Below are 27,075 nucleotides of genomic sequence, written 5' to 3' on the forward strand. Positions count from 1 at the left end.
TGCGAGTTATTGTGCTGATGACTACAAGTCTTCCCAGTTTGAAGTCTTCCATCCTCATTTCTTAACCATGTGGAATATTGTTCATCAAATTTAATTTAGACAATAATATTTCAGTCCCCTATGTGACCCAAATTGACTAGTTAAATTAAACCTGAATTAAGACTATTTGTTTGTGAAGAAACTAAAGCCCCCTAAGTGACCTGAGTCAATCAAACGGGAAAGCACCACTGATTTTTTTAGCCCCCTAAGTGACAACTAACGAATTTGACACCTCTCTTCAGAGTCTTCTGATTAACTGGTAACTTAAACTAAAAAAAGCTTGGGCACTTTAAGCATGGGTTACACAGACATGGCCAATTATGCAGGCTTGAGCTGCTAACTAACTGAACTTCACTTCTGGGTGTTGTTGCAGCTAAAGGTTTTCTCTCACAATCTTTCTCTTGGAATTTTGTTGGAAGATGAATGCTTCTGTTTTCTATTAGATTTTAGTTCAATTCAGGATTGTTAAAATATATTGAATTGTTGACTTACTTATTGCATAGGGCCTCCTAAAGTTGAGGACGTGCCCTTTTTGGAAGAAGAAAAAGGGTTCCTGGTGATTATATAATTAGGCAGTATAAAGAAGCTTATATGTGAAGTTTCGAAGATCACTCCACTTTTTGATTATATAATTAAGCAGTCGGATAAGAAGCTTGCTTAGCAAGGCTACAAAGACCTGCTGGATCAACATAATTCCTAAGAATTTTCATGTTGCCCTTCTCACCCCACGAATTCTAGGTTGGTTTCGTCTGTCAATTAGCGGATCGCCGGTTAATATGTTGATATGACTACAAGCTAGTCTTCCAAAGTTTGTAGTCCCCAATTCTTTACCGTGTTCATATATGTGGAACATTTTTCATCAAACTAGCTTTCACATTGACAATTAATAAATTCCAGCCCTTGACGTGAGTTTGATGTTCAGGTTGATGGTGTAAATCGTGGCAAATGACAACAGAAATTGACAAATTAAATTAAGCTGAATATTAAGACTTAACTTTTCTAAAAAGCGGAGGCCCCCCCTAATGGCCTGAGTCAATCAACCCGGAAAGCAAGACTGAATTTTTTTCTTTGTAGCACAGAAAATACTCTTGCACGTCTCCTTAGACTTTAGAGTAGTCTTCCAAATTAACTGGAAACTTCATGAGCTGCCAAAAAGCTTGGACCTTGGATTACACAGACACGGCCAATATGTATTATCTGCAGAGATGTGCACTGTGATGTAATTGTTAGGGTGGAAATTAATTAAGCGAGCCAATTAAATTTTGAGGGATCTTATTCCACAAGTTGATGACAAGAGTAACAATCAGTGTGACTTCGACCAAAAAAAAAAAACAATCAGTGTGACTGCTACAAGTAGTCCATATATGGAGTATATCCATTCCTTATCGGAATGGCAAGCCGGGTAAACAACCAATATAATAAGCACCACGATAAACTCCAACCTCAGCATGCATGCAGCCAAGTTGTAATGACTTTAATCAATCAATGAACTGCCGGGCCGCTGATTGATGTGATGATTAGCGTCCACTTGCCAAACAAAAAATCATTTGCTTTACTGGTAAAAAAAAAAAAAGAATTAATTATTCTGGGCTACATTTTACTTATTATTTGTAACATGTAAATATATAATACACATATTTATAAGGCTCAAGTATCTTTACATCCACCAACTATAGGGTCTATTTCAAGTTGATCAACGAACTATAAAATATTTCAAATTTTCTCATTAACTATAGGGTTCATTTCAAGTTAGTCCACAAACTATAAAACATTTCAAATTTCCTCATTAACTATAGGGTTCATTTCAAGTTGGTTCACGAAATAACAAAAAAATACAGAATGGTAGACAAAATCGGGTTGACAAAAAAACCGAAACGAACCGGATTATTTATATATATTTATATTATATAAAAGTAATATATATTGAATAAAAAAGATGTAAGTTGTTTTTTGCACATATTAGGATTTGAACCCATGACCTTGTGAGGTGAGTCAAAGTATAAATTCACACTACACCACTTAACCACTTATCAAATTCAAGTACATGCAATATATTTATAGGCATACTGATACTTGAAATATAATAATTTATAAAATTAAATATAATTTATATATCATTCCTTTTTTTTTTTTAAGATATTATTTTAGGTCTCTATTTAAATATTATCATTGCAAAAAGTCTAAAAATTTTACTAGCTTATATTTTATATAATTTATAGTTTTTTATTGTAAACATATTACTAAAAGTCCAAAACTATAATTTATAATTTATATACTAAAATTATTAGAGTATATGGTTAATTTTTAAGGTATAAGGTTTCAGACTTTATGGTTTAGTGTATAAGGTTATGGTATAGAATACCAATTATAATTTTATAAATTATTATATTTTAAGTATCAGTATGCCTATAAATATATTGCATATACTTAAATATAAGTGACTAAATGGTATAGTGGAAATTCACACTTTCATTCTCCTCAAGTGGTCATGGGTTTGAACCCAGCATGTTCCAAAAACACCTTATACTTTTTTTATTCAAAATATATAACTTTTATTTAATAAATAAAAAATATATATAAATAATCCAGTTTGGTTCGGTTTTTTTGTCAACCCGGTTTTGTCTACCATTTTGTATATTTTTTGTTAGTTCGTGAACCAACTTGAAATGAGCCCTATAGTTAATGGGGAAATTTGAAATATTTTATTGTTCGTTGACCAACTAGAAATGGACCATATAGTTGGTGGATATAAATATATTTGAGTCTATTTATAATATTTAACAATTAAGTCACTTTACTGTAACGTCCAGATTAGCTGGCCGGCTTCGCTCCTCTCTCTCCCACCCTCCAAAGCCGGAAGAACACGTTAGGTTCCTTACTATAACAACACCCAAAGAGTTATCGGGAAAGCCATCTCCACCCCCATGTATTTCTTATTAGTAGCAGGTTCTTGATTTTTTTTGTTTAGCTCAGTTTCTGAAACTGCAAGTGAAATTGTAGTTTCACTTGCAATTTCAGCTTTGTAGAACACTTGATATGAGTATTTTCTGAAACTCTAATTTCAATTATGTTAAGTGGCTCAGAAGAAAGTTAGAAAAAAAAAAAAAAAAAAACTTGAAATAGATGCTTTTTGGTTTAGGATTTGGCCCGCAAAGAAATTATAAGGCTTTGAGGGTGTTTGAGTAATAAAAAAATTTGTTAGTACCTAATAAAAATAACAGACTAAAAAAAAATGTGATTTTCTGTAGATTCAGTTTCCTAATACCTCACGAGTCACCACTTTCGTATACATCAAGAAATAAAGCCTGTATAAAGAGTGGAAGTTAAGCAGTAAGCCTGTATGTCTGATGTTTATATATTTATTGGGATTACCTTTTTTTTTTTTTTTGGTCTCCTAAGCCAATGGAATGGCTAGCTAGGTGCAACTTCAAAAATCATGTTGGATCGATAAAGAGGCTATGTGGTTGTAGTCCTTCTTCAAGATAATAATTCAATAATTTACATAATAATTCTTCAATAATATATATGGTTAACAAGAGCTTGATAGTTCCGGTCTACATCCATGAGGAAATTAATGCTAGCTAGATGGTCCTTAGAGCATTATTTATGACATGCTAATTTTAACTCTTATATAACTCAATTAAAGCCAGAGTTATTGTTAAATTGTTCTTCATACACTAGAAATGATTTGCCTTGTGCTGTGTACGTCTTTCCTGATAGTACTTTGCAGTGCAATTTGGACTATGCATGGAAATTGGATATGAAAGAAAAGATTAATCGATTTGGGACAATTCTCAAGTTAATTAATATAGGAAAAGCCATGAATATATAGGAAACAAAGTAATAAAAGGCACACTCTAACAGGTGGAATCGAGTAGATCGATGCCTCCTGTGTACAAACTGAAGGCATTTTCAAAGCCAATAACAAACAGTAGAAACGTATAAAAATATGGTACAAAGACCTTGTTGCTTCTGTGTATAGCTATAGAGCCTATAGCCTATGTGTGAAGTTTTAAAGATGACTCCACTCTTTGATTACATAATTAAGTAGTCGGATAGGAAGCTTCCATAGCAAGGCCACAAAGACCTGCTGGATCAACATAATTCCTAAGCATTTTCATGTAGCCATTCTCACCCCAAGTCTCACCCCACGAATTCTTGATTAACCAGTAGTCGGTGCCTTCTTCAGTTGTCCCATACCCAATGATTGTAACTGCGTGGTTCAGTTTTGTCCCACAAGGACCGTTGAACACCCCACTCGAGTACGACTGAAAGGCATCTTCGTAGGCGTCAATGCCAACGGAGACTGGTTGCACGGACACAGCCTTGAGTAGATCGCTTTCACTGTTGGCAGGCACTCTTTCGTAACCACTTATCTGGGCAGCATGCACATTTGCCATGTTAGGGTCGCATGTTCCATCCATAGCTTGGTATTGGTAATTTTCTTCACTGGCGATTCCTCCATTTTGTTGTATGTATTTATAGGCATTCACCATGAGACCACCTTGGCAGCCATAATTATTTTCTGTACTGCAGTCCACAAGTTGTTGCTCGGAGAGTGAGAGCAATTGGCCAGTTTTGATTTGGGTAATCCCTTCCACTGCTGCCACTGCAGAAAATGCCCAGCAAGCACCTACGTACATACAAAGAAAAAAAAAACCAAAAAGGATGTATATAAGAAAGTAAACAATACAAGGAAGGCTAATTAGAGATATGGTGCTTCTCTTACCACAGCGTTGTTGATCCTTTATGGGGGTGACAGCTCCTTTGTCCCTCCAGTCCATGCTAGCTTGAACATCACTCAGGCTTTGGTACCTAAAAGATTGATTTGCTGTTGAGTCTGAGAGGGTGTCCTCTTGCATTCTGTACCCAGTACGATGTCTGAGGAATTCTTCATGGCTCCTATCAGAAAAAGCATTGATGCTTAACTTGTAAGTCCTATTCTCTTCACTGTTGAATTTCTCCACAAATTCAACATTTTTCTTGAATATGGCCAAACGCCTCTCCTTCTCTGCGCTGTCAGGGTAAACGCGCCCAAACTTTTGCATCCACTGCTCATGCTTTTCAGCAATGGAAGCTTCATACAGTTTGCGGGACGTGGCTTGAGATGCCAGAGTCCCCAAGATGATGAATATGGAAATAATCAAAAGGTTTCTTTCAAAAGCCATTGTTTACAGAGTACTCTGCTCAGAACAGGGGCACTGTAAGAATGGCTTTGATTCTAAGTAGTGATGGATTGGCAAGGTGTGAAGAAGCAAGCATACCCACTTGGGTTTATATAGAAGACGAGCATATGTATGTTCTGCAGAGATGCGCACTTTGATGTAATTCTTACGGTGGCAATTAATGGAGCCAAATTTCCAGCCACCTTCCAAAAGTTGATGACCAAAGTCAGTCAGTCTTGCTACTTTGCTAATTTGCTTTTAGTCCCTATGTATCCGCACGAAGATCAAATCCAAATTCTGCATGCATGCAGCCAAATTGTAATTGATTAATACCTCAATTAGCGGGTCGCTGGTTGGTTTGGTTTTTAGTCCCCAATTCCTTGCCGTGTTCACTGTTCATATGCATGGAATATGTTTCATCCAACTAGCTTTCACATTGACAATACAATCGCAGTCCTTGACGTGAACTTGATGTTCAAGTTGATGGTGTAAATCGTGGCAAATAACAATAAGCTTGACTAATTAAATTAATCTGAATATTGAGACTTAAATTTTCTAAAAAGCAGAGTGTCCCCTTAGTGACTCGTTAAGAGAAATCCCACATCTTCGTTAAGAGAAATCTCACATTGAAAATATGAGGGACTTGCTAGTAGTTTATAAGGGTTTGGGCTACTCCTCCCATTGCCAATTGGTTTTGGGATGAATGCCTAGATTTCTTCATGGTATCAAAGCAGGTTATTCACGTGTGGCGGTGTTGAGAGAAATCTCACATTAAAGATGTGAGGGTCTTGCTAGTAGTTTTATAAAGGTTTGAGTTACTCTTCTCGCCAATTGGTTTTAGGATGAATGTCTAAATTTCTTCGAGTCAATCAACCAGGAAATCAAGTAATCAACACTGCTTTTACTCTTGCACTTTAGACTCTTCCGGATTAACTGGAAGCTTCATGAGCTGCAAAAAGCTTGGGCCCTGGATTACACAACGCAGACACGGCCAATTTGATTGGGGAATTGAAATAATCTAATGAAAGCTTGCTAATTCACTGAGCTCAACTTGGATAGATAGGGAAATAATGTACAATAAAAAGACTTAAATTCTTTGTTCGTTGATTCAGGTGTTCAAGCAAGGCAGGGTACATTTAATGTCTTTATGTGTAATAAACTAATAATACTGGATACTGGAAGCAGGGAACTTCATATAGAATATTGCTTCTAGCCATGATCTAAACTTGAATTTCAATACCCAAAAACAAAAAGAAAAATAATAATTGAGCATATGTATTATCTGCAGCCATGTGCACTATGATGTAATTCTTAGGGTGGAAATTAAGCGGGCCAAGTTTTGAGGCAACTTATCCCACAAGTTTGTGACAAGAGTAACAATCAGTCTGATTGCTTCTTGTGCTATCTGGTCATCTGAAGTATAAGCACGAAGATAAACTTCAACCTCAGTATGCATGCAGCCAAGTTTAAGTTCTAATCACTTAATCAATCAATTAACTGCGGGCCGCTGATTGATGTGATGGTCACCGTCCACTTGCTGGAGCCTGGAGTCTTTTGCATTTTTTAACAACAAATTAATTGACTCAACTAAATTAAGCTGATTCAAGACTAATTCTCCTAAACAAAAAAAAAAAAAAAATCAAAAGCCCCCTAAATGACATGAGTCAATCACGCATGAAATAAGCACCAATGATTTTTTTAAGACTTATTAGCACAAATGCCGCTTGAAAGTAACTTTTATTCTCACTTTGTTCTCTTAAAATTTAATCTTTTCACTTTGCCCCCCAAACTTTACAAACCCTTTCAATAAGTCAAGTCTGCCAATGACTCCGTAAAAAGGGCTAACATGTCATTCATCCACGTAGACGACACGTTGAATTTTTTAATGGAGCCATTGACGGACTTGACGAAATATAAAATTTGTAAAATTTGGGGGGCAAAGTGAGAAGATTAAAATTTAAATGGGCAAAGTGAAAATGAAAGATACTTTCAAGGGGTATTTGCATAAATTAATAAGCCATTTTTTAATGTTTGTCGACTCTAACACCTCTTTTTATAATTTGAAGGAAATTGGTATATAGTCCACTAGTTCTTGCCTTAATAGTGAAATCAACTTACTAGTTTTGATTTGGGTAATTCCCCTCCACTGTCACTGCTGAAAATGCCCAACAACACCCTACAGATCACAAAATAGCATCGTTTTGAATTCAAGGATAAGTCTTTTGAGTTTAATATTCAAGGTTTATATATAACAAAAAAGTGTTAAGTGAAAGTCTAAAATGGCCTAATTTTAGGCATAAACACCATATCAACATAACGTGGGTTCATTGTACGTACCACATCGTTACTATTAGAGGTGATACTCAATGTGGTACAGAAATGTTGTTCAAAATCAAATCATACGATTAACACATGCATGAAAGAAAGAGTCATACTAAAATTAAGATATATATTTGGGCAGCTTTGAGATTTTGGTGCTCTTGATCTTACCACAATAAAAACCTTGGCTTTTTATGGGAGTGACAGCTCCATTCTCCCAACAGTCAATGCTACTTGGAAGGTCGTCATTATAAGTCAGGTTTTCATACCTGAAAAAATTATTGATTTTGAATGAGCTTGAGCTGGTGGGCTTTCTGTACCCTGTATGTGACTTGATGAATTCTTCATCTGTCAGGTCTGCAAATTCATTGAGGCTTAACTTGTAACTGTGATTATTCCCTTCATTGTTGAAATTCTCAATGGATTCCGCGTTGTCCTTGAATATCTTGAAACACATTTCCTTTTCTGCATTGTCTCTGTAAACGCGTCACTACTGAGCAATCCATATATAGCTCATGTTTTCTAGCAATGGAAGCTTCATGCAATGTGATCATGGATGTGGCTGTTAATGCCCAATCCCCCAACAGCTTGAACATGATGATGTCAATTATGCATTTCCATTCAAGTACTGTCTTAATAATAAGCTGAAGAGAGCTCTCAAGGACAATGCAGGCATTAATTGATCATTGATCACTAGATGTGAGGAAGCAAGAACACAATTTTTCATATATAAAAGATAAGCAATTGAGCATCTTCATTAATCTTCAGTGTGAAGGAAAGTCTTAATTTGGATATGGAAAGGGACCTAAAAAAAACCCAATAAAAAAGTTGAGTCAAATTGAATCACTTTCTACACTGTGATCACGCACACATAATGTTCTTCTTCTTTGCTGGTTTAGGAACTAGCTCACAGATTGTCTACAATTCTACATGCTATGTGGTAATCAGCTCCAGAAATGTTGTTGATGATGCTAACTTGATGCCTATTCTTCGTGTTATTTTTTGGCACAGGTGGTAACCTTTTGACCCGCCACTTTATATCAAATAGCTATTAATTAATGTGAACGTATTTGAAATTGGGATATCTTTAAATATCTGATCTGCTCAAATACGTACTTGTAAGGCATTTGATAGAACAAATATATTTTTGTCATTGGTGTGAGAGGTGTATCTATGGCCACAATTTGAAAAGGCCTTTTTTTTTTTTTTTTGGCACAATTTGAATTTTTTTTAAGTGTCGGTTGAATCACCTTGCAAGAATTATATTAAACTTATTCAAAGCCCAATGAACCAACTTAAAGGAAGTGTGGCACTTGAGCGTAGGACTTCTGGAATCATAGTCTAAAAAATAAAAAACCTTATAGTGTCATTCTTAAAGAAAAATCCTATAAAAGACATTTTGTATTCAATTGTAGAACTCAAATATGGAAAGCAACTTTTTATACTTTTATTCAATCTATCATCAAGTTTAGATTAGAACACACCAGTACAAACATTTTCATAACATATATGGTCTTATTCAAAGAGAAACTAACAACCTAGTTTATCCAATTTGAGGCTTCAATACACCACGTGAAATGCATATATGTTGAAGTGGTATTGCATACACTTTACATAATCGGATAGAAAGTTTGGGTGGCAATGCCACAAAGACCTTCAAGAGTCCCAACATCTTTGCGGATTCTCATATAGCCACCTTCACCCCACCCCTCTCCCCATGAATTCTTGAGCAACCAATACTTAGTAGCATCTGCAGTCATCCCATACCCGATGATTGTAACCGAATGGTCCACTTTAGTCCCACAATCTCCTGAGAAGACGCCTCCTGAGTAAAACCGGAATGCTGTTCCCGAGGCTTCGACGGCAGCTGTGACCGGTTGCATGGAAACAATGACCTGCAGTGCTTGCTCGCTACCAAATGGAAATACTCTCAAGTAGCCTGTGATGTGAGCAGCAACGTCCTTGGACTTGTCAGTGTCACAAGTTGCATTTGTTCCTATGTATTGGTAATTTGCTTCACTGGTAATGCCGTACGTTTTTATGTATTCCAAGGCGTCCACCGTTCTTCCAGGATTGCAACCCTTGGTACAGTCCACTAGTTCTTGCTCTGAGAGTGAAATCAAGTTACCGGTTTCGATTTGTGTAATCCCCTCCACAGCTGCCACTGCTGCAAATGCCCAACAACTTCCTATATATAGAAAACCAATATTTAATTGTCATACAATTCTTGTTAGGAAAACAGTTAGTTTAATGCTGATGTTATGCAATTTATATCCAAAACCGCTAATAAAATAGTAGCTAATAAAATATTTTAAATAAAATTATGTAAATAAGCTCAATACAGCTCGAGTTCATATTGGGTTTGATTTTTTTTTTGCTCGTTCGAGTTTGGCTCGTATAAGAAACAAGCCAACCCAAGCTCGAACTCGAAAAATTTATAACAAGCCAAGCTTGAGCATGGTGGTATTCGGCTTGGCTCGGCTCGTTAATTTACACCCCTAATTATAAGGCTTTGGTTGTGTTTGAGTAATAACAAAAATTTGTCAGTACCTAAAAAAAATAACAGACTAAAAAAAAAAAAAGTGATTTTCTGTAGCTTCAGTTTCCTAATATCTCACGAGTCACCACTTTCGTGTACATCAAGAACTAAAGCCTGTATAAAGAGAGGAAGTTAAGCAGTAAGCCTGTATGTCTGATGTTTATATATTTCGTGTTCATATATGTGGAACATTTTTCATCAAACTTGCTTTCACATTGACAATTAATACAATTCCAGCCCTTGACGTGAGTTTGATGTTCAGGTTGATGGTGTAAATCGTGGCAAATGACAACAGAAATTGACAAATTAAATTAAGCTGAATATTAAGACTTAACTTTTCTAAAAAGCAGAGGCCCCCCCTAATGGCCTGAGTCAATCAACCGGGAAAGCAAGACTGAATTTTTTTCTTTGTAGCACAGAAAATACTCTTGCACGTCTCCTTAGACTTTAGAGTAGTCTTCCAAATTAACTGGAAACTTCATGAGCTGCCAAAAAGCTTGGACCTTGGATTACACAGACACGGCCAATATGTATTATCTGCAGAGATGTATTATCTCCAAAGCCGGAAGAACACGTTAGGTTCCTTACTATAACAACACCCAAAGAGTTATCGGGAAAGCCATCTCCACCCCCATGTATTTCTTATTAGTAGCAGGTTCTTGATTTTTTTTGTTTAGCTCAGTTTCTGAAACTGCAAGTGAAATTGTAGTTTCACTTGCAATTTCAGCTTTGTAGAACACTTGATATGAGTATTTTCTGAAACTCTAATTCCAATTATGTTAAGTGGCTCAGAAAAAAGTTAGAAAAAAAAAAAAAAAACTTGAAATAGATGCTTTTTGGTTTAGGATTTGGCCCGCAAAGAAATTATAAGGCTTTGAGGGTGTTTGAGTAATAAAAAAATTTGTTAGTACCTAATAAAAATAACAGACTAAAAAAAAATGTGATTTTCTGTAGATTCAGTTTCCTAATACCTCACGAGTCACCACTTTCGTATACATCAAGAAATAAAGCCTGTATAAAGAGTGGAAGTTAAGCAGTAAGCCTGTATGTCTGATGTTTATATATTTATTGGGATTACCTATTTTTTTTTTTTTGGTCTCCTAAGCCAATGGAATGGCTAGCTAGGTGCAACTTCAAAAATCATGTTGGATCGATAAAGAGGCTATGTGGTTGTAGTCCTTCTTCAAGATAATAATTCAATAATTTACATAATAATTCTTCAATAATATATATGGTTAACAAGAGCTTGATAGTTCCGGTCTACATCCATGAGGAAATTAATGCTAGCTAGATGGTCCTTAGAGCATTATTTATGACATGCTAATTTTAACTCTTATATAACTCAATTAAAGCCAGAGTTATTGTTAAATTGTTCTTCATACACTAGAAATGATTTGCCTTGTGCTGTGTACGTCTTTCCTGATAGTACTTTGCAGTGCAATTTGGACTATGCATGGAAATTGGATATGAAAGAAAAGATTAATCGATTTGGGACAATTCTCAAGTTAATTAATATAGGAAAAGCCATGAATATATAGGAAACAAAGTAATAAAAGGCACACTCTAACAGGTGGAATCGAGTAGATCGATGCCTCCTGTGTACAAACTGAAGGCATTTTCAAAGCCAATAACAAACAGTAGAAACGTATAAAAATATGGTACAAAGACCTTGTTGCTTCTGTGTATAGCTATAGAGCCTATAGCCTATGTGTGAAGTTTTAAAGATGACTCCACTCTTTGATTACATAATTAAGTAGTCGGATAGGAAGCTTCCATAGCAAGGCCACAAAGACCTGCTGGATCAACATAATTCCTAAGCATTTTCATGTAGCCATTCTCACCCCAAGTCTCACCCCACGAATTCTTGATTAACCAGTAGTCGGTGCCTTCTTCAGTTGTCCCATACCCAATGATTGTAACTGCGTGGTTCAGTTTTGTCCCACAAGGACCGTTGAACACCCCACTCGAGTACGACTGAAAGGCATCTTCGTAGGCGTCAATGCCAACGGAGACTGGTTGCACGGACACAGCCTTGAGTAGATCGCTTTCACTGTTGGCAGGCACTCTTTCGTAACCACTTATCTGGGCAGCATGCACATTTGCCATGTTAGGGTCGCATGTTCCATCCATAGCTTGGTATTGGTAATTTTCTTCACTGGCGATTCCTCCATTTTGTTGTATGTATTTATAGGCATTCACCATGAGACCACCTTGGCAGCCATAATTATTTTCTGTACTGCAGTCCACAAGTTGTTGCTCGGAGAGTGAGAGCAATTGGCCAGTTTTGATTTGGGTAATCCCTTCCACTGCTGCCACTGCAGAAAATGCCCAGCAAGCACCTACGTACATACAAAGAAAAAAAAAACCAAAAAGGATGTATATAAGAAAGTAAACAATACAAGGAAGGCTAATTAGAGATATGGTGCTTCTCTTACCACAGCGTTGTTGATCCTTTATGGGGGTGACAGCTCCTTTGTCCCTCCAGTCCATGCTAGCTTGAACATCACTCAGGCTTTGGTACCTAAAAGATTGATTTGCTGTTGAGTCTGAGAGGGTGTCCTCTTGCATTCTGTACCCAGTACGATGTCTGAGGAATTCTTCATGGCTCCTATCAGAAAAAGCATTGATGCTTAACTTGTAAGTCCTATTCTCTTCACTGTTGAATTTCTCCACAAATTCAACATTTTTCTTGAATATGGCCAAACGCCTCTCCTTCTCTGCGCTGTCAGGGTAAACGCGCCCAAACTTTTGCATCCACTGCTCATGCTTTTCAGCAATGGAAGCTTCATACAGTTTGCGGGACGTGGCTTGAGATGCCAGAGTCCCCAAGATGATGAATATGGAAATAATCAAAAGGTTTCTTTCAAAAGCCATTGTTTACAGAGTACTCTGCTCAGAACAGGGGCTCTGTAAGAATGGCTTTGATTCTAAGTAGTGATGGATTGGCAAGGTGTGAAGAAGCAAGCATACCCACTTGGGTTTATATAGAAGACGAGCATATGTATGTTCTGCAGAGATGCGCACTTTGATGTAATTCTTACGGTGGCAATTAATGGAGCCAAATTTCCAGCCACCTTCCAAAAGTTGATGACCAAAGTCAGTCAGTCTTGCTACTTTGCTAATTTGCTTTTAGTCCCTAAGTATCCGCACGAAGATCAAATCCAAATTCTGCATGCATGCAGCCAAATTGTAATTGATTAATACCTCAATTAGCGGGTCGCTGGTTGGTTTGGTTTTTAGTCCCCAATTCCTTGCCGTGTTCACTGTTCATATGCATGGAATATGTTTCATCCAACTAGCTTTCACATTGACAATACAATCGCAGTCCTTGACGTGAACTTGATGTTCAAGTTGATGGTGTAAATCGTGGCAAATAACAATAAGCTTGGCTAATTAAATTAATCTGAATATTGAGACTTAAATTTTCTAAAAAGCAGAGTGCCCCCTTAGTGACTCGTTAAGAGAAATCCCACATCTTCGTTAAGAGAAATCTCACATTGAAAATATGAGGGACTTGCTAGTAGTTTATAAGGGTTTGGGCTACTCCTCCCATTGCCAATTGGTTTTGGGATGAATGCCTAGATTTCTTCATGGTATCAAAGCAGGTTATTCACGTGTGGCGGTGTTGAGAGAAATCTCACATTAAAGATGTGAGGGTCTTGCTAGTAGTTTTATAAAGGTTTGAGTTACTCTTCTCGCCAATTGGTTTTAGGATGAATGTCTAAATTTCTTCGAGTCAATCAACCAGGAAATCAAGTAATCAACACTGCTTTTACTCTTGCACTTTAGACTCTTCCGGATTAACTGGAAGCTTCATGAGCTGCAAAAAGCTTGGGCCCTGGATTACACAACGCAGACACGGCCAATTTGATTGGGGAATTGAAATAATCTAATGAAAGCTTGCTAATTCACTGAGCTCAACTTGGATAGATAGGGAAATAATGTACAATAAAAAGACTTAAATTCTTTGTTCGTTGATTCAGGTGTTCAAGCAAGGCAGGGTACATTTAATGTCTTTATGTGTAATAAACTAATAATACTGGATACTGGAAGCAGGGAACTTCATATAGAATATTGCTTCTAGCCATGATCTAAACTTGAATTTCAATACCCAAAAACAAAAAGAAAAATAATAATTGAGCATATGTATTATCTGCAGCCATGTGCACTATGATGTAATTCTTAGGGTGGAAATTAAGCGGGCCAAGTTTTGAGGCAACTTATCCCACAAGTTTGTGACAAGAGTAACAATCAGACTGATTGCTTCTTGTGCTATCTGGTCATCTGAAGTATAAGCACGAAGATAAACTTCAACCTCAGTATGCATGCAGCCAAGTTTAAGTTCTAATCACTTAATCAATCAATTAACTGCGGGCCGCTGATTGATGTGATGGTCACCGTCCACTTGCTGGAGCCTGGAGTCTTTTGCATTTTTTAACAACAAATTAATTGACTCAACTAAATTAAGCTGATTCAAGACTAATTCTCCTAAACAAAAAAAAAAAAAAAAATCAAAAGCCCCCTAAATGACATGAGTCAATCACGCATGAAATAAGCACCAATGATTTTTTTAAGACTTATTAGCACAAATGCCGCTTGAAAGTAACTTTTATTCTCACTTTGTCCTCTTAAAATTTAATCTTTTCACTTTGCCCCCCAAACTTTACAAACCCTTTCAATAAGTCAAGTCTGCCAATGACTCCGTAAAAAGGGCTAACATGTCATTCATCCACGTAGACGACACGTTGAATTTTTTAATGGAGCCATTGACGGACTTGACGAAATATAAAATTTGTAAAATTTGGGGGGCAAAGTGAGAAGATTAAAATTTAAATGGGCAAAGTGAAAATGAAAGATACTTTCAAGGGGTATTTGCATAAATTAATAAGCCATTTTTTAATGTTTGTCGACTCTAACACCTCTTTTTATAATTTGAAGGAAATTGGTATATAGTCCACTAGTTCTTGCCTTAATAGTGAAATCAACTTACTAGTTTTGATTTGGGTAATTCCCCTCCACTGTCACTGCTGAAAATGCCCAACAACACCCTACAGATCACAAAATAGCATCGTTTTGAATTCAAGGATAAGTCTTTTGAGTTTAATATTCAAGGTTTATATATAACAAAAAAGTGTTAAGTGAAAGTCTAAAATGGCCTAATTTTAGGCATAAACACCATATCAACATAACGTGGGTTCATTGTACGTACCACATCGTTACTATTAGAGGTGATACTCAATGTGGTACAGAAATGTTTTCAAAATCAAATCATACGATTAACACATGCATGAAAGAAAGAGTCATACTAAAATTAAGATATATATTTGGGCAGCTTTGAGATTTTGGTGCTCTTGATCTTACCACAATAAAAACCTTGGCTTTTTATGGGAGTGACAGCTCCATTCTCCCAACAGTCAATGCTACTTGGAAGGTCGTCATTATAAGTCAGGTTTTCATACCTGAAAAAATTATTGATTTTGAATGAGCTTGAGCTGGTGGGCTTTCTGTACCCTGTATGTGACTTGATGAATTCTTCATCTGTCAGGTCTGCAAATTCATTGAGGCTTAACTTGTAACTGTGATTATTCCCTTCATTGTTGAAATTCTCAATGGATTCCGCGTTGTCCTTGAATATCTTGAAACACATTTCCTTTTCTGCATTGTCTCTGTAAACGCGTCCCTACTGAGCAATCCATATATAGCTCATGTTTTCTAGCAATGGAAGCTTCATGCAATGTGATCATGGATGTGGCTGTTAATGCCCAATCCCCCAACAGCTTGAACATGATGATGTCAATTATGCATTTCCATTCAAGTACTGTCTTAATAATAAGCTGAAGAGAGCTCTCAAGGACAATGCAGGCATTAATTGATCATTGATCACTAGATGTGAGGAAGCAAGAACACAATTTTTCATATATAAAAGATAAGCAATTGAGCATCTTCATTAATCTTCAGTGTGAAGGAAAGTCTTAATTTGGATATGGAAAGGGACCTAAAAAAAACCCAATAAAAAAGTTGAGTCAAATTGAATCACTTTCTACACTGTGATCACGCACACATAATGTTCTTCTTCTTTGCTGGTTTAGGAACTAGCTCACAGATTGTCTACAATTCTACATGCTATGTGGTAATCAGCTCCAGAAATGTTGTTGATGATGCTAACTATGCCTATTCTTCGTGTTATTTTTTGGCACAGGTGGTAACCTTTTGACCCGCCACTTTATATCAAATAGCTATTAATTAATGTGAACGTATTTGAAATTGGGACATCTTTAAATATCTGATCTGCTCAAATACGTACTTGTAAGGCATTTGATAGAACAAATATATTTTTGTCATTGGTGTGAGAGGTGTATCTATGGCCACAATTTGAAAAGGCCTTTTTTTTTTTTTTTTTGGCACAATTTGAATTTTTTTTAAGTGTCGGTTGAATCACCTTGCAAGAATTATATTAAACTTATTCAAAGCCCAATGAACCAACTTAAAGGAAGTGTGGCACTTGAGCGTAGGACTTCTGGAATCATAGTCTAAAAAATAAAAAACCTTATAGTGTCATTCTTAAAGAAAAATCCTATAAAAGACATTTTGTATTCAATTGTAGAACTCAAATATGGAAAGCAACTTTTTATACTTTTATTCAATCTATCATCAAGTTTAGATTAGAACACACCAGTACAAACATTTTCATAACATATATGGTCTTATTCAAAGAGAAACTAACAACCTAGTTTATCCAATTTGAGGCTTCAATACACCACGTGAAATGCATATATGTTGAAGTGGTATTGCATACACTTTACATAATCGGATAGAAAGTTTGGGTGGCAATGCCACAAAGACCTTCAAGAGTCCCAACATCTTTGCGGATTCTCATATAGCCACCTTCACCCCACCCCTCTCCCCATGAATTCTTGAGCAACCAATACTTAGTAGCATCTGCAGTCATCCCATACCCGATGATTGTAACCGAATGGTCCACTTTAGTCCCACAATCTCCTGAGAAGACGCCTCCTGAGTAAAACCGGAATGCTGTTCCCGAGGCTTCGACGGCAGCTGTGACCGGTTGCATGGAAACAATGACCTGCAGTGCTTGCTCGCTACCAAATGGAAATACTCTCAAGTAGCCTGTGATGTGAGCAGCAACGTCCTTGGACTTGTCAGTGTCACAAGTTGCATTTGTTCCTATGTATTGGTAATTTGCTTCACTGGTAATGCCGTACGTTTTTATGTATTCCAAGGCGTCCACCGTTCTTCCAGGATTGCAACCCTTGGTACAGTCCACTAGTTCTTGCTCTGAGAGTGAAATCAAGTTACCGGTTTCGATTTGTGTAATCCCCTCCACAGCTGCCACTGCTGCAAATGCCCAACAACTTCCTATATATAGAAAACCAATATTTAATTGTCATACAATTCTTGTTAGGAAAACAGTTAGTTTAATGCTGATGTTATGCAATTTATATCCAAAACCGCTAATAAAATAGTAGCTAATAAAATATTTTAAATAAAATTATGTAAATAAGCTCAATACAGCTCGAGTTCATATTGGGTTTGATTTTTTTTTTGCTCGTTCGAGTTTGGCACGTATAAGAAACAAGCCAACCCAAGCTCGAACTCGAAAAATTTATAACAAGCCAAGCTTGAGCATGGTGGTATTCGGCTTGGCTCGGCTCGTTAATTTACACCCCTAATTATAAGGCTTTGGTTGTGTTTGAGTAATAACAAAAATTTGTCAGTACCTAAAAAAAATAACAGACTAAAAAAAAAAAAAGTGATTTTCTGTAGCTTCAGTTTCCTAATATCTCACGAGTCACCACTTTCGTGTACATCAAGAACTAAAGCCTGTATAAAGAGAGGAAGTTAAGCAGTAAGCCTGTATGTCTGATGTTTATATATTTCGTGTTCATATATGTGGAACATTTTTCATCAAACTTGCTTTCACATTGACAATTAATACAATTCCAGCCCTTGACGTGAGTTTGATGTTCAGGTTGATGGTGTAAATCGTGGCAAATGACAACAGAAATTGACAAATTAAATTAAGCTGAATATTAAGACTTAACTTTTCTAAAAAGCAGAGGCCCCCCCTAATGGCCTGAGTCAATCAACCGGGAAAGCAAGACTGAATTTTTTTCTTTGTAGCACAGAAAATACTCTTGCACGTCTCCTTAGACTTTAGAGTAGTCTTCCAAATTAACTGGAAACTTCATGAGCTGCCAAAAAGCTTGGACCTTGGATTACACAGACACGGCCAATATGTATTATCTGCAGAGATGTATTATCTCCAAAGCCGGAAGAACACGTTAGGTTCCTTACTATAACAACACCCAAAGAGTTATCGGGAAAGCCATCTCCACCCCCATGTATTTCTTAATTATTAGTAGCAGGTTCTTGATTTTTTTTGTTTAGCTCAGTTTCTGAAACTGCAAGTGAAATTGTAGTTTCACTTGCAATTTCAGCTTTGTAGAACACTTGATATGAGTATTTTCTGAAACTCTAATTCCAATTATGTTAAGTGGCTCAGAAAAAAGTTAGAAAAAAAAAAAAAAAAAACTTGAAATAGATGCTTTTTGGTTTAGGATTTGGCCCGCAAAGAAATTATAAGGCTTTGAGGGTGTTTGAGTAATAAAAAAATTTGTTAGTACCTAATAAAAATAACAGACTAAAAAAAAATGTGATTTTCTGTAGATTCAGTTTCCTAATACCTCACGAGTCACCACTTTCGTATACATCAAGAAATAAAGCCTGTATAAAGAGTGGAAGTTAAGCAGTAAGCCTGTATGTCTGATGTTTATATATTTATTGGGATTACCTATTTTTTTTTTTTTGGTCTCCTAAGCCAATGGAATGGCTAGCTAGGTGCAACTTCAAAAATCATGTTGGATCGATAAAGAGGCTATGTGGTTGTAGTCCTTCTTCAAGATAATAATTCAATAATTTACATAATAATTCTTCAATAATATATATGGTTAACAAGAGCTTGATAGTTCCGGTCTACATCCATGAGGAAATTAATGCTAGCTAGATGGTCCTTAGAGCATTATTTATGACATGCTAATTTTAACTCTTATATAACTCAATTAAAGCCAGAGTTATTGTTAAATTGTTCTTCATACACTAGAAATGATTTGCCTTGTGCTGTGTACGTCTTTCCTGATAGTACTTTGCAGTGCAATTTGGACTATGCATGGAAATTGGATATGAAAGAAAAGATTAATCGATTTGGGACAATTCTCAAGTTAATTAATATAGGAAAAGCCATGAATATATAGGAAACAAAGTAATAAAAGGCACACTCTAACAGGTGGAATCGAGTAGATCGATGCCTCCTGTGTACAAACTGAAGGCATTTTCAAAGCCAATAACAAACAGTAGAAACGTATAAAAATATGGTACAAAGACCTTGTTGCTTCTGTGTATAGCTATAGAGCCTATAGCCTATGTGTGAAGTTTTAAAGATGACTCCACTCTTTGATTACATAATTAAGTAGTCGGATAGGAAGCTTCCATAGCAAGGCCACAAAGACCTGCTGGATCAACATAATTCCTAAGCATTTTCATGTAGCCATTCTCACCCCAAGTCTCACCCCACGAATTCTTGATTAACCAGTAGTCGGTGCCTTCTTCAGTTGTCCCATACCCAATGATTGTAACTGCGTGGTTCAGTTTTGTCCCACAAGGACCGTTGAACACCCCACTCGAGTACGACTGAAAGGCATCTTCGTAGGCGTCAATGCCAACGGAGACTGGTTGCACGGACACAGCCTTGAGTAGATCGCTTTCACTGTTGGCAGGCACTCTTTCGTAACCACTTATCTGGGCAGCATGCACATTTGCCATGTTAGGGTCGCATGTTCCATCCATAGCTTGGTATTGGTAATTTTCTTCACTGGCGATTCCTCCATTTTGTTGTATGTATTTATAGGCATTCACCATGAGACCACCTTGGCAGCCATAATTATTTTCTGTACTGCAGTCCACAAGTTGTTGCTCGGAGAGTGAGAGCAATTGGCCAGTTTTGATTTGGGTAATCCCTTCCACTGCTGCCACTGCAGAAAATGCCCAGCAAGCACCTACGTACATACAAAGAAAAAAAAAACCAAAAAGGATGTATATAAGAAAGTAAACAATACAAGGAAGGCTAATTAGAGATATGGTGCTTCTCTTACCACAGCGTTGTTGATACTTTATGGGGGTGACAGCTCCTTTGTCCCTCCAGTCCATGCTAGCTTGAACATCACTCAGGCTTTGGTACCTAAAAGATTGATTTGCTGTTGAGTCTGAGAGGGTGTCCTCTTGCATTCTGTACCCAGTACGATGTCTGAGGAATTCTTCATGGCTCCTATCAGAAAAAGCATTGATGCTTAACTTGTAAGTCCTATTCTCTTCACTGTTGAATTTCTCCACAAATTCAACATTTTTCTTGAATATGGCCAAACGCCTCTCCTTCTCTGCGCTGTCAGGGTAAACGCGCCCAAACTTTTGCATCCACTGCTCATGCTTTTCAGCAATGGAAGCTTCATACAGTTTGCGGGACGTGGCTTGAGATGCCAGAGTCCCCAAGATGATGAATATGGAAATAATCAAAAGGTTTCTTTCAAAAGCCATTGTTTACAGAGTACTCTGCTCAGAACAGGGGCTCTGTAAGAATGGCTTTGATTCTAAGTAGTGATGGATTGGCAAGGTGTGAAGAAGCAAGCATACCCACTTGGGTTTATATAGAAGACGAGCATATGTATGTTCTGCAGAGATGCGCACTTTGATGTAATTCTTACGGTGGCAATTAATGGAGCCAAATTTCCAGCCACCTTCCAAAAGTTGATGACCAAAGTCAGTCAGTCTTGCTACTTTGCTAATTTGCTTTTAGTCCCTAAGTATCCGCACGAAGATCAAATCCAAATTCTGCATGCATGCAGCCAAATTGTAATTGATTAATACCTCAATTAGCGGGTCGCTGGTTGGTTTGGTTTTTAGTCCCCAATTCCTTGCCGTGTTCACTGTTCATATGCATGGAATATGTTTCATCCAACTAGCTTTCACATTGACAATACAATCGCAGTCCTTGACGTGAACTTGATGTTCAAGTTGATGGTGTAAATCGTGGCAAATAACAATAAGCTTGGCTAATTAAATTAATCTGAATATTGAGACTTAAATTTTCTAAAAAGCAGAGTGCCCCCTTAGTGACTCGTTAAGAGAAATCCCACATCTTCGTTAAGAGAAATCTCACATTGAAAATATGAGGGACTTGCTAGTAGTTTATAAGGGTTTGGGCTACTCCTCCCATTGCCAATTGGTTTTGGGATGAATGCCTAGATTTCTTCATGGTATCAAAGCAGGTTATTCACGTGTGGCGGTGTTGAGAGAAATCTCACATTAAAGATGTGAGGGTCTTGCTAGTAGTTTTATAAAGGTTTGAGTTACTCTTCTCGCCAATTGGTTTTAGGATGAATGTCTAAATTTCTTCGAGTCAATCAACCAGGAAATCAAGTAATCAACACTGCTTTTACTCTTGCACTTTAGACTCTTCCGGATTAACTGGAAGCTTCATGAGCTGCAAAAAGCTTGGGCCCTGGATTACACAACGCAGACACGGCCAATTTGATTGGGGAATTGAAATAATCTAATGAAAGCTTGCTAATTCACTGAGCTCAACTTGGATAGATAGGGAAATAATGTACAATAAAAAGACTTAAATTCTTTGTTCGTTGATTCAGGTGTTCAAGCAAGGCAGGGTACATTTAATGTCTTTATGTGTAATAAACTAATAATACTGGATACTGGAAGCAGGGAACTTCATATAGAATATTGCTTCTAGCCATGATCTAAACTTGAATTTCAATACCCAAAAACAAAAAGAAAAATAATAATTGAGCATATGTATTATCTGCAGCCATGTGCACTATGATGTAATTCTTAGGGTGGAAATTAAGCGGGCCAAGTTTTGAGGCAACTTATCCCACAAGTTTGTGACAAGAGTAACAATCAGTCTGATTGCTTCTTGTGCTATCTGGTCATCTGAAGTATAAGCACGAAGATAAACTTCAACCTCAGTATGCATGCAGCCAAGTTTAAGTTCTAATCACTTAATCAATCAATTAACTGCGGGCCGCTGATTGATGTGATGGTCACCGTCCACTTGCTGGAGCCTGGAGTCTTTTGCATTTTTTAACAACAAATTAATTGACTCAACTAAATTAAGCTGATTCAAGACTAATTCTCCTAAACAAAAAAAAAAAAAAAATCAAAAGCCCCCTAAATGACATGAGTCAATCACGCATGAAATAAGCACCAATGATTTTTTTAAGACTTATTAGCACAAATGCCGCTTGAAAGTAACTTTTATTCTCACTTTGTTCTCTTAAAATTTAATCTTTTCACTTTGCCCCCCAAACTTTACAAACCCTTTCAATAAGTCAAGTCTGCCAATGACTCCGTAAAAAGGGCTAACATGTCATTCATCCACGTAGACGACACGTTGAATTTTTTAACGGAGCTATTGACGGACTTGACGAAATATAGGATTTGTAAAATTTGAGGGGCAAAGTGAAAAGATTAAAGTTTAAATGGGCAAAGTGAGAATGAAAGATACTTTCAAGGGGTATTTGCATAAATTAATAAGCCATTTTTTATTGTTTATCGACTCTAACACCTCTTTTTATAATTTGAAGGAAATTGGTATAGTCCACTAGTTCTTGCTCTGATAGTGAAATCAACTTACTAGTTTTGATTTGGGTAATTCCCCTCCACTGTCACTGCTGAAAATGCCCAACAACATCCTACAGATCACAAAATAGCATCGTTTTGAATTCAAGGATAAGTCTTTTCAGTTTAATATTCAAGGTTTATATATAACAAAATAGTGTCAAGTGAAAGTCTAAAATGACGTAATTTTAGGCATAAACACCATATCAAAATAACTTGGGTTCATTGTACGTACCACATCGTTACTATTAGAGGTGATACTCAATGTGGTACAAAAATGTTGTTCAAATTCAAATCATACGATTAACACATGCATGAAAGAAAGAGTCATACTAAAATTAAGTTACATAATTGGGCAGCTTTGAGATTTTGGTGCTCTTGATCTTACCACAATAAAAACCTTGGCTTTTTATGGGAGTGACGGCTCCATTCTCCCAACAGTCAATGCTACTTGGAACGTCGTCATTATAAGTCACGTTTTCATACCTGAAAAAATTATTGATTTTGAATGAGCTTGAGCTGGTGGGCTTTCTGTACCCTGTACGTGACCTGATGAATTCTTCATCTGTCAGGTCTGCAAATTCATTGAGGCTTAACTTGTAACTGTGATTATTCCCTTCATTGTTGAAATTCTCAATGGATTCCGCGTTGTCCTTGAATATCTTGAAACACATTTCCTTTTCTGCATTGTCTCTGTAAACGCGTCCCTACTGAGCCATCCATATATAGCTCATGTTTTCTAGCAATGGAAGCTTCATGCAATGTGATCATGGATGTGGCTGTTAATGCCCAATCCCCCAACAGCTTGAACATGGTGATGTCAATTATGCATTTCCATTCAAGTACTGTCTTAATAATAAGCTGAAGAGAGCTCTCAAGGACAATGCAGGCATTAATTGATCATTGATCACTAGATGTGAGGAAGCAAGAACACAATTGTTCATATATAAAAGATAAGCAATTGAGCATCTTCATTAATCTTCAGTGTGAAGGAAAGTCTTAATTTGGATATGGAAAGGGACCTAAAAAAAACCCAATAAAAAAGTTGAGTCAAATTGAATCACTTTCTACACTGTGATCACGCACACATAATGTTCTTCTTCTTTGCTGGTTTAGGAACTAGCTCACAGATTGTCTACAATTCTACATGCTATGTGGTAATCAGCTCCAGAAATATTGTTGATGATGCTAACTTGATGCCTATTCTTCGTGTTATTTTTTGGCACAGGTGGTAACCTTTTGACCCGCCACTTTATATCAAATATCTATTAATTAATGTGAACGTATTTGAAATTGGGACATCTTTAAATATCTGATCTGCTCAAATACGTACTTGTAAGGCATTTGATAGAACAAATATATTTTTGTCATTGGTGTGAGAGGTATATCTATGGCCACAATTTGAAAAGGCCTTTTTTTTTTTTTTTTTTATTTGGCACAATTTGAATTTTTTTTAAGTGTCGGTTGAATCACCTTGCAAGAATTATATTAAACTTATTCAAAGCCCAATGAACCAACTTAAAGGAAGTGTGGCACTTGAGCGTAGGACTTCTGGAATCATAGTCTAAAAAATAAAAAACCTTATAGTGTTCTTCCTATCATTCTTAAAGAAAAATCCTATAAAAGACATTTTGTACTCAATTGTAGAACTCAAATATGGAAAGCAACTTTTTATACTTTTATTCAATCTATCATCAAGTTTAGATTAGAACACACCAGTACAAACATTTTCATAACATATATGGTCTTATTCAAAGAGAAACTAACAACCTAGTTTATCCAATTTGAGGCTTCAATACACCACGTGAAATGCATATATGTTGAAGTGGTATTGCATACACTTTACATAATCGGATAGAAAGTTTGGGTGGCAATGCCACAAAGACCTTCAAGAGTCCCAACATCTTTGCGGATTCTCATATAGCCACCTTCACCCCACCCCTCTCCCCATGAATTCTTGAGCAACCAATACTTAGTAGCATCTGCAGTCATCCCATACCCGATGATTGTAACCGAATGGTCCACTTTAGTCCCACAATCTCCTGAGAAGACGCCTCCTGAGTAAAACCGGAATGCTGTTCCCGAGGCTTCGACGGCAGCTGTGACCGGTTGCATGGAAACAATGACCTGCAGTGCTTGCTCGCTACCAAATGGAAATACTCTCAAGTAGCCTGTGATGTGAGCAGCAACGTCCTTGGACTTGTCAGTGTCACAAGTTGCATTTGTTCCTATGTATTGGTAATTTGCTTCACTGGTAATGCCGTACGTTTTTATGTATTCCAAGGCGTCCACCGTTCTTCCAGGATTGCAACCCTTGGTACAGTCCACTAGTTCTTGCTCTGAGAGTGAAATCAAGTTACCGGTTTCGATTTGTGTAATCCCCTCCACAGCTGCCACTGCTGCAAATGCCCAACAACTTCCTATATATAGAAAACCAATATTTAATTGTCATACAATTCTTGTTAGGAAAACAATTAGTTTAATGCTGATGTTATGCAATTTATATCCAAAACCGCCATGTTTGGGTTGGATAAGCATTTTAATCGGAGTTAAATATTTGGGAGATGATTATTAATCAATTGTACGTACCACATCAATATTAGAGTTATTGATACGAATAATACATGCATGAAACAATGAAAATTAAGAAAGAGTAATAGCTACTAAAAGATGGGGAGCTTTGAGAATTTTGGTGCTCATGATCTTACCACATTGACCTTGTTTTTTTATGGGGGTGACAGCTCCTTTCTCTCTCCAGTCAATGCTACTTGGAACATCATCATTAGTGAGGTTCTCATACCTGAATGAATTAATTTTGGATGACTTTGAGAAGTAGGTGGACATTTTGTACCCAGTACGAGACCTGACGAATTCTTCATCTGTGAGGTCTGCAAATTCGTTGAGGCTTAACTTGTAACTGTGATTATTCCCTTCATTGTTAAACTTCTCTATGAATTCCATGTTGTCCTTGAAAATCTTGAAACGCCTTTCCTTTTCTGCATTGTCTGTGTAAACGCGTCCGTACTGAGCCATCCATAGATCATATTTTCTTGCAATGGAAGCTTCATGCGATGTGATCGTTGATGTGGCTGTAAATGCCCAAGTCCCCAACAGTACTGTGAACATGATGGCAATTGTGGATTTCCATTCAAGTGTCAAAGCCATTGTTTAATTATAAGCTGAAGAGGGCTCAGGGACAATGCAGGCTTTAATTGATTGATCACTAGATGTGAATTAAGAAGCAAGAACACAATTTGTCATCTATATATATAAGATGAGCAATTGAGCATCTTCATTAATCCTCACTGTGAAGTAAAATCTTAATTTGGATATGGAAAGGGACCTAAAACAACCCAATAAAAATTAAGTTGAGTCAAATTGACTCACTTTCTACACTGTGATCACTCAAACATTATCATATCTTCTTCCGAAATTTCTATGATAACTGTCTAGGAACTACGTATACAGCTCACAGATTATCTACAATTCTACATGCTATGTGCATCCACGTACACCAGGCATCTTGTTGATTATGGTAACTTGATGCCTACTCTGTGTCATTTGTTGGCACTGGTGGCTCCTTTTGAGTTTTGACCCACCGACTTCATATCAAATACCCAATTAGCTACAAATAAATAATTAGAAAATTCGACACTTGGTGAACCTGAGACTGAGAGTCAAAGAATGTGATAGTGCAACACAAACCGGTCTTCAATACAAAGAATATAGGCCCATCATGATTAAGAGATCGAGCTCCACTTCCCTCTGGGGCAATAAGGGCCTTAATTGGCAATTAGAATGTGCGAAATTCTCGACTCTTAATAATGGGTCCTACGGCCCATGGCCACCTAAATTGTCTGACACTGCTGATGAACTTGATTTATGCAATTGGAGCTTCTATTGATATACAAATGTTTTAAAATATATTATTCATTATTTTGTAACCTTTCCTGGCGTGCTAAAAAAATAAATTCTTTAATTTGTAACCTTTGTTCAGCTTTTTAAAATATGTCTGTTTGGTTTATGGTATGGTTTTCTTAAGGCAATCACAAGAATTGATCCTAGTGAAATATTAATTCCCTTGTGAAATATATATATCTGTCTGGTTTAATATAATTTATGGTATGATATATTTATTTATTATTTCAAAAACAGAAAACAAAAAACTCTTGACGCACGATAATAATAATGAATGTATTGTGAAAAATATATTGTAATAAAAGTCATAATTTAATTTCTACAAACAATTGCAGAAATTAAATAATATATGAAAATTAAGCAGCATCGATCATATCGTTATTCTATTAC

At 36.7% G+C, this 27,075-nt stretch overlaps 3 protein-coding genes and 3 pseudogenes across 6 annotated transcripts; all 6 read right to left on the reverse strand.

Moving 5' to 3' along the window:
• Window positions 1-3,838: 3,838 nt before the first annotated feature.
• On the reverse strand, window positions 3,839-5,296 carry LOC147296934 (senescence-specific cysteine protease SAG12-like; annotated as a pseudogene). The gene is made up of 2 exons (XR_015121504.1): window positions 4,769-5,296; window positions 3,839-4,672 (listed from the first exon to the last, which is right to left on the reverse strand). The product of XR_015121504.1 is annotated as a senescence-specific cysteine protease SAG12-like (transcript).
• A 3,837-nt stretch (window positions 5,297-9,133) lies between these two features.
• Window positions 9,134-11,883, reverse strand: LOC147296935 (senescence-specific cysteine protease SAG12-like). The gene is made up of 2 exons (XM_086229857.1): window positions 11,856-11,883; window positions 9,134-9,711 (listed from the first exon to the last, which is right to left on the reverse strand). Exons 1-2 carry the CDS (start codon window positions 11,881-11,883, stop codon window positions 9,134-9,136), a joined length of 606 nt encoding a protein of 201 aa, XP_086085983.1.
• On the reverse strand, window positions 11,568-13,146 carry LOC147296936 (senescence-specific cysteine protease SAG12-like; annotated as a pseudogene). Its single transcript, XR_015121538.1, has 2 exons — window positions 12,498-13,146; window positions 11,568-12,401 (listed from the first exon to the last, which is right to left on the reverse strand). The product of XR_015121538.1 is annotated as a senescence-specific cysteine protease SAG12-like (transcript).
• A 3,715-nt stretch (window positions 13,147-16,861) lies between these two features.
• On the reverse strand, window positions 16,862-19,617 carry LOC147296937 (senescence-specific cysteine protease SAG12-like). Its single transcript, XM_086229859.1, has 2 exons — window positions 19,590-19,617; window positions 16,862-17,439 (listed from the first exon to the last, which is right to left on the reverse strand). Exons 1-2 carry the CDS (start codon window positions 19,615-19,617, stop codon window positions 16,862-16,864), a joined length of 606 nt encoding a protein of 201 aa, XP_086085985.1.
• Window positions 19,302-20,895, reverse strand: LOC147296938 (senescence-specific cysteine protease SAG12-like; annotated as a pseudogene). The gene is made up of 2 exons (XR_015121663.1): window positions 20,232-20,895; window positions 19,302-20,135 (listed from the first exon to the last, which is right to left on the reverse strand). The product of XR_015121663.1 is annotated as a senescence-specific cysteine protease SAG12-like (transcript).
• Window positions 20,896-24,609: 3,714 nt separating this feature from the next.
• On the reverse strand, window positions 24,610-25,896 carry LOC147296939 (senescence-specific cysteine protease SAG12-like). Its single transcript, XM_086227875.1, has 2 exons — window positions 25,476-25,896; window positions 24,610-25,187 (listed from the first exon to the last, which is right to left on the reverse strand). The coding sequence occupies exons 1-2, from the start codon at window positions 25,891-25,893 to the stop codon at window positions 24,610-24,612; spliced, it is 996 nt and encodes a 331-aa protein (XP_086084001.1). The 5' UTR covers window positions 25,894-25,896.
• Between the last annotated feature and the right edge of the window lie 1,179 nt (window positions 25,897-27,075).

Source organism: Dryas octopetala, chromosome 1 (assembly GCF_963921425.1).
Source record: "Dryas octopetala chromosome 1, drDryOcto1.1, whole genome shotgun sequence".
In the NCBI taxonomy this organism is placed as follows: domain Eukaryota; kingdom Viridiplantae; phylum Streptophyta; class Magnoliopsida; order Rosales; family Rosaceae; genus Dryas; species Dryas octopetala.

Bases quoted from the DNA above. Each gene is read 5' to 3' on its own strand.
- LOC147296939 (XM_086227875.1), bottom strand. From the start codon at position 25,893: ATGTTCACAGTACTGTTGGGGACTTGGGCATTTACAGCCACATCAACG. The intron at 25,188-25,475 runs GTAAGATCATGA...TTCTATATATAG, and splicing joins AAAAAAACAAGGTCAATGTG to GAAGTTGTTGGGCATTTGCA.
- LOC147296937 (XM_086229859.1), bottom strand. From the start codon at position 19,617: ATGCTTAGGAATTATGTTGATCCAGCAG. The intron at 17,440-19,589 runs GTCTTTGTGGCC...TTCTATATATAG, and splicing joins GAATTATGTTGATCCAGCAG to GAAGTTGTTGGGCATTTGCA.
- LOC147296935 (XM_086229857.1), bottom strand. From the start codon at position 11,883: ATGCTTAGGAATTATGTTGATCCAGCAG. The intron at 9,712-11,855 runs GTCTTTGTGGCC...TTCTATATATAG, and splicing joins GAATTATGTTGATCCAGCAG to GAAGTTGTTGGGCATTTGCA.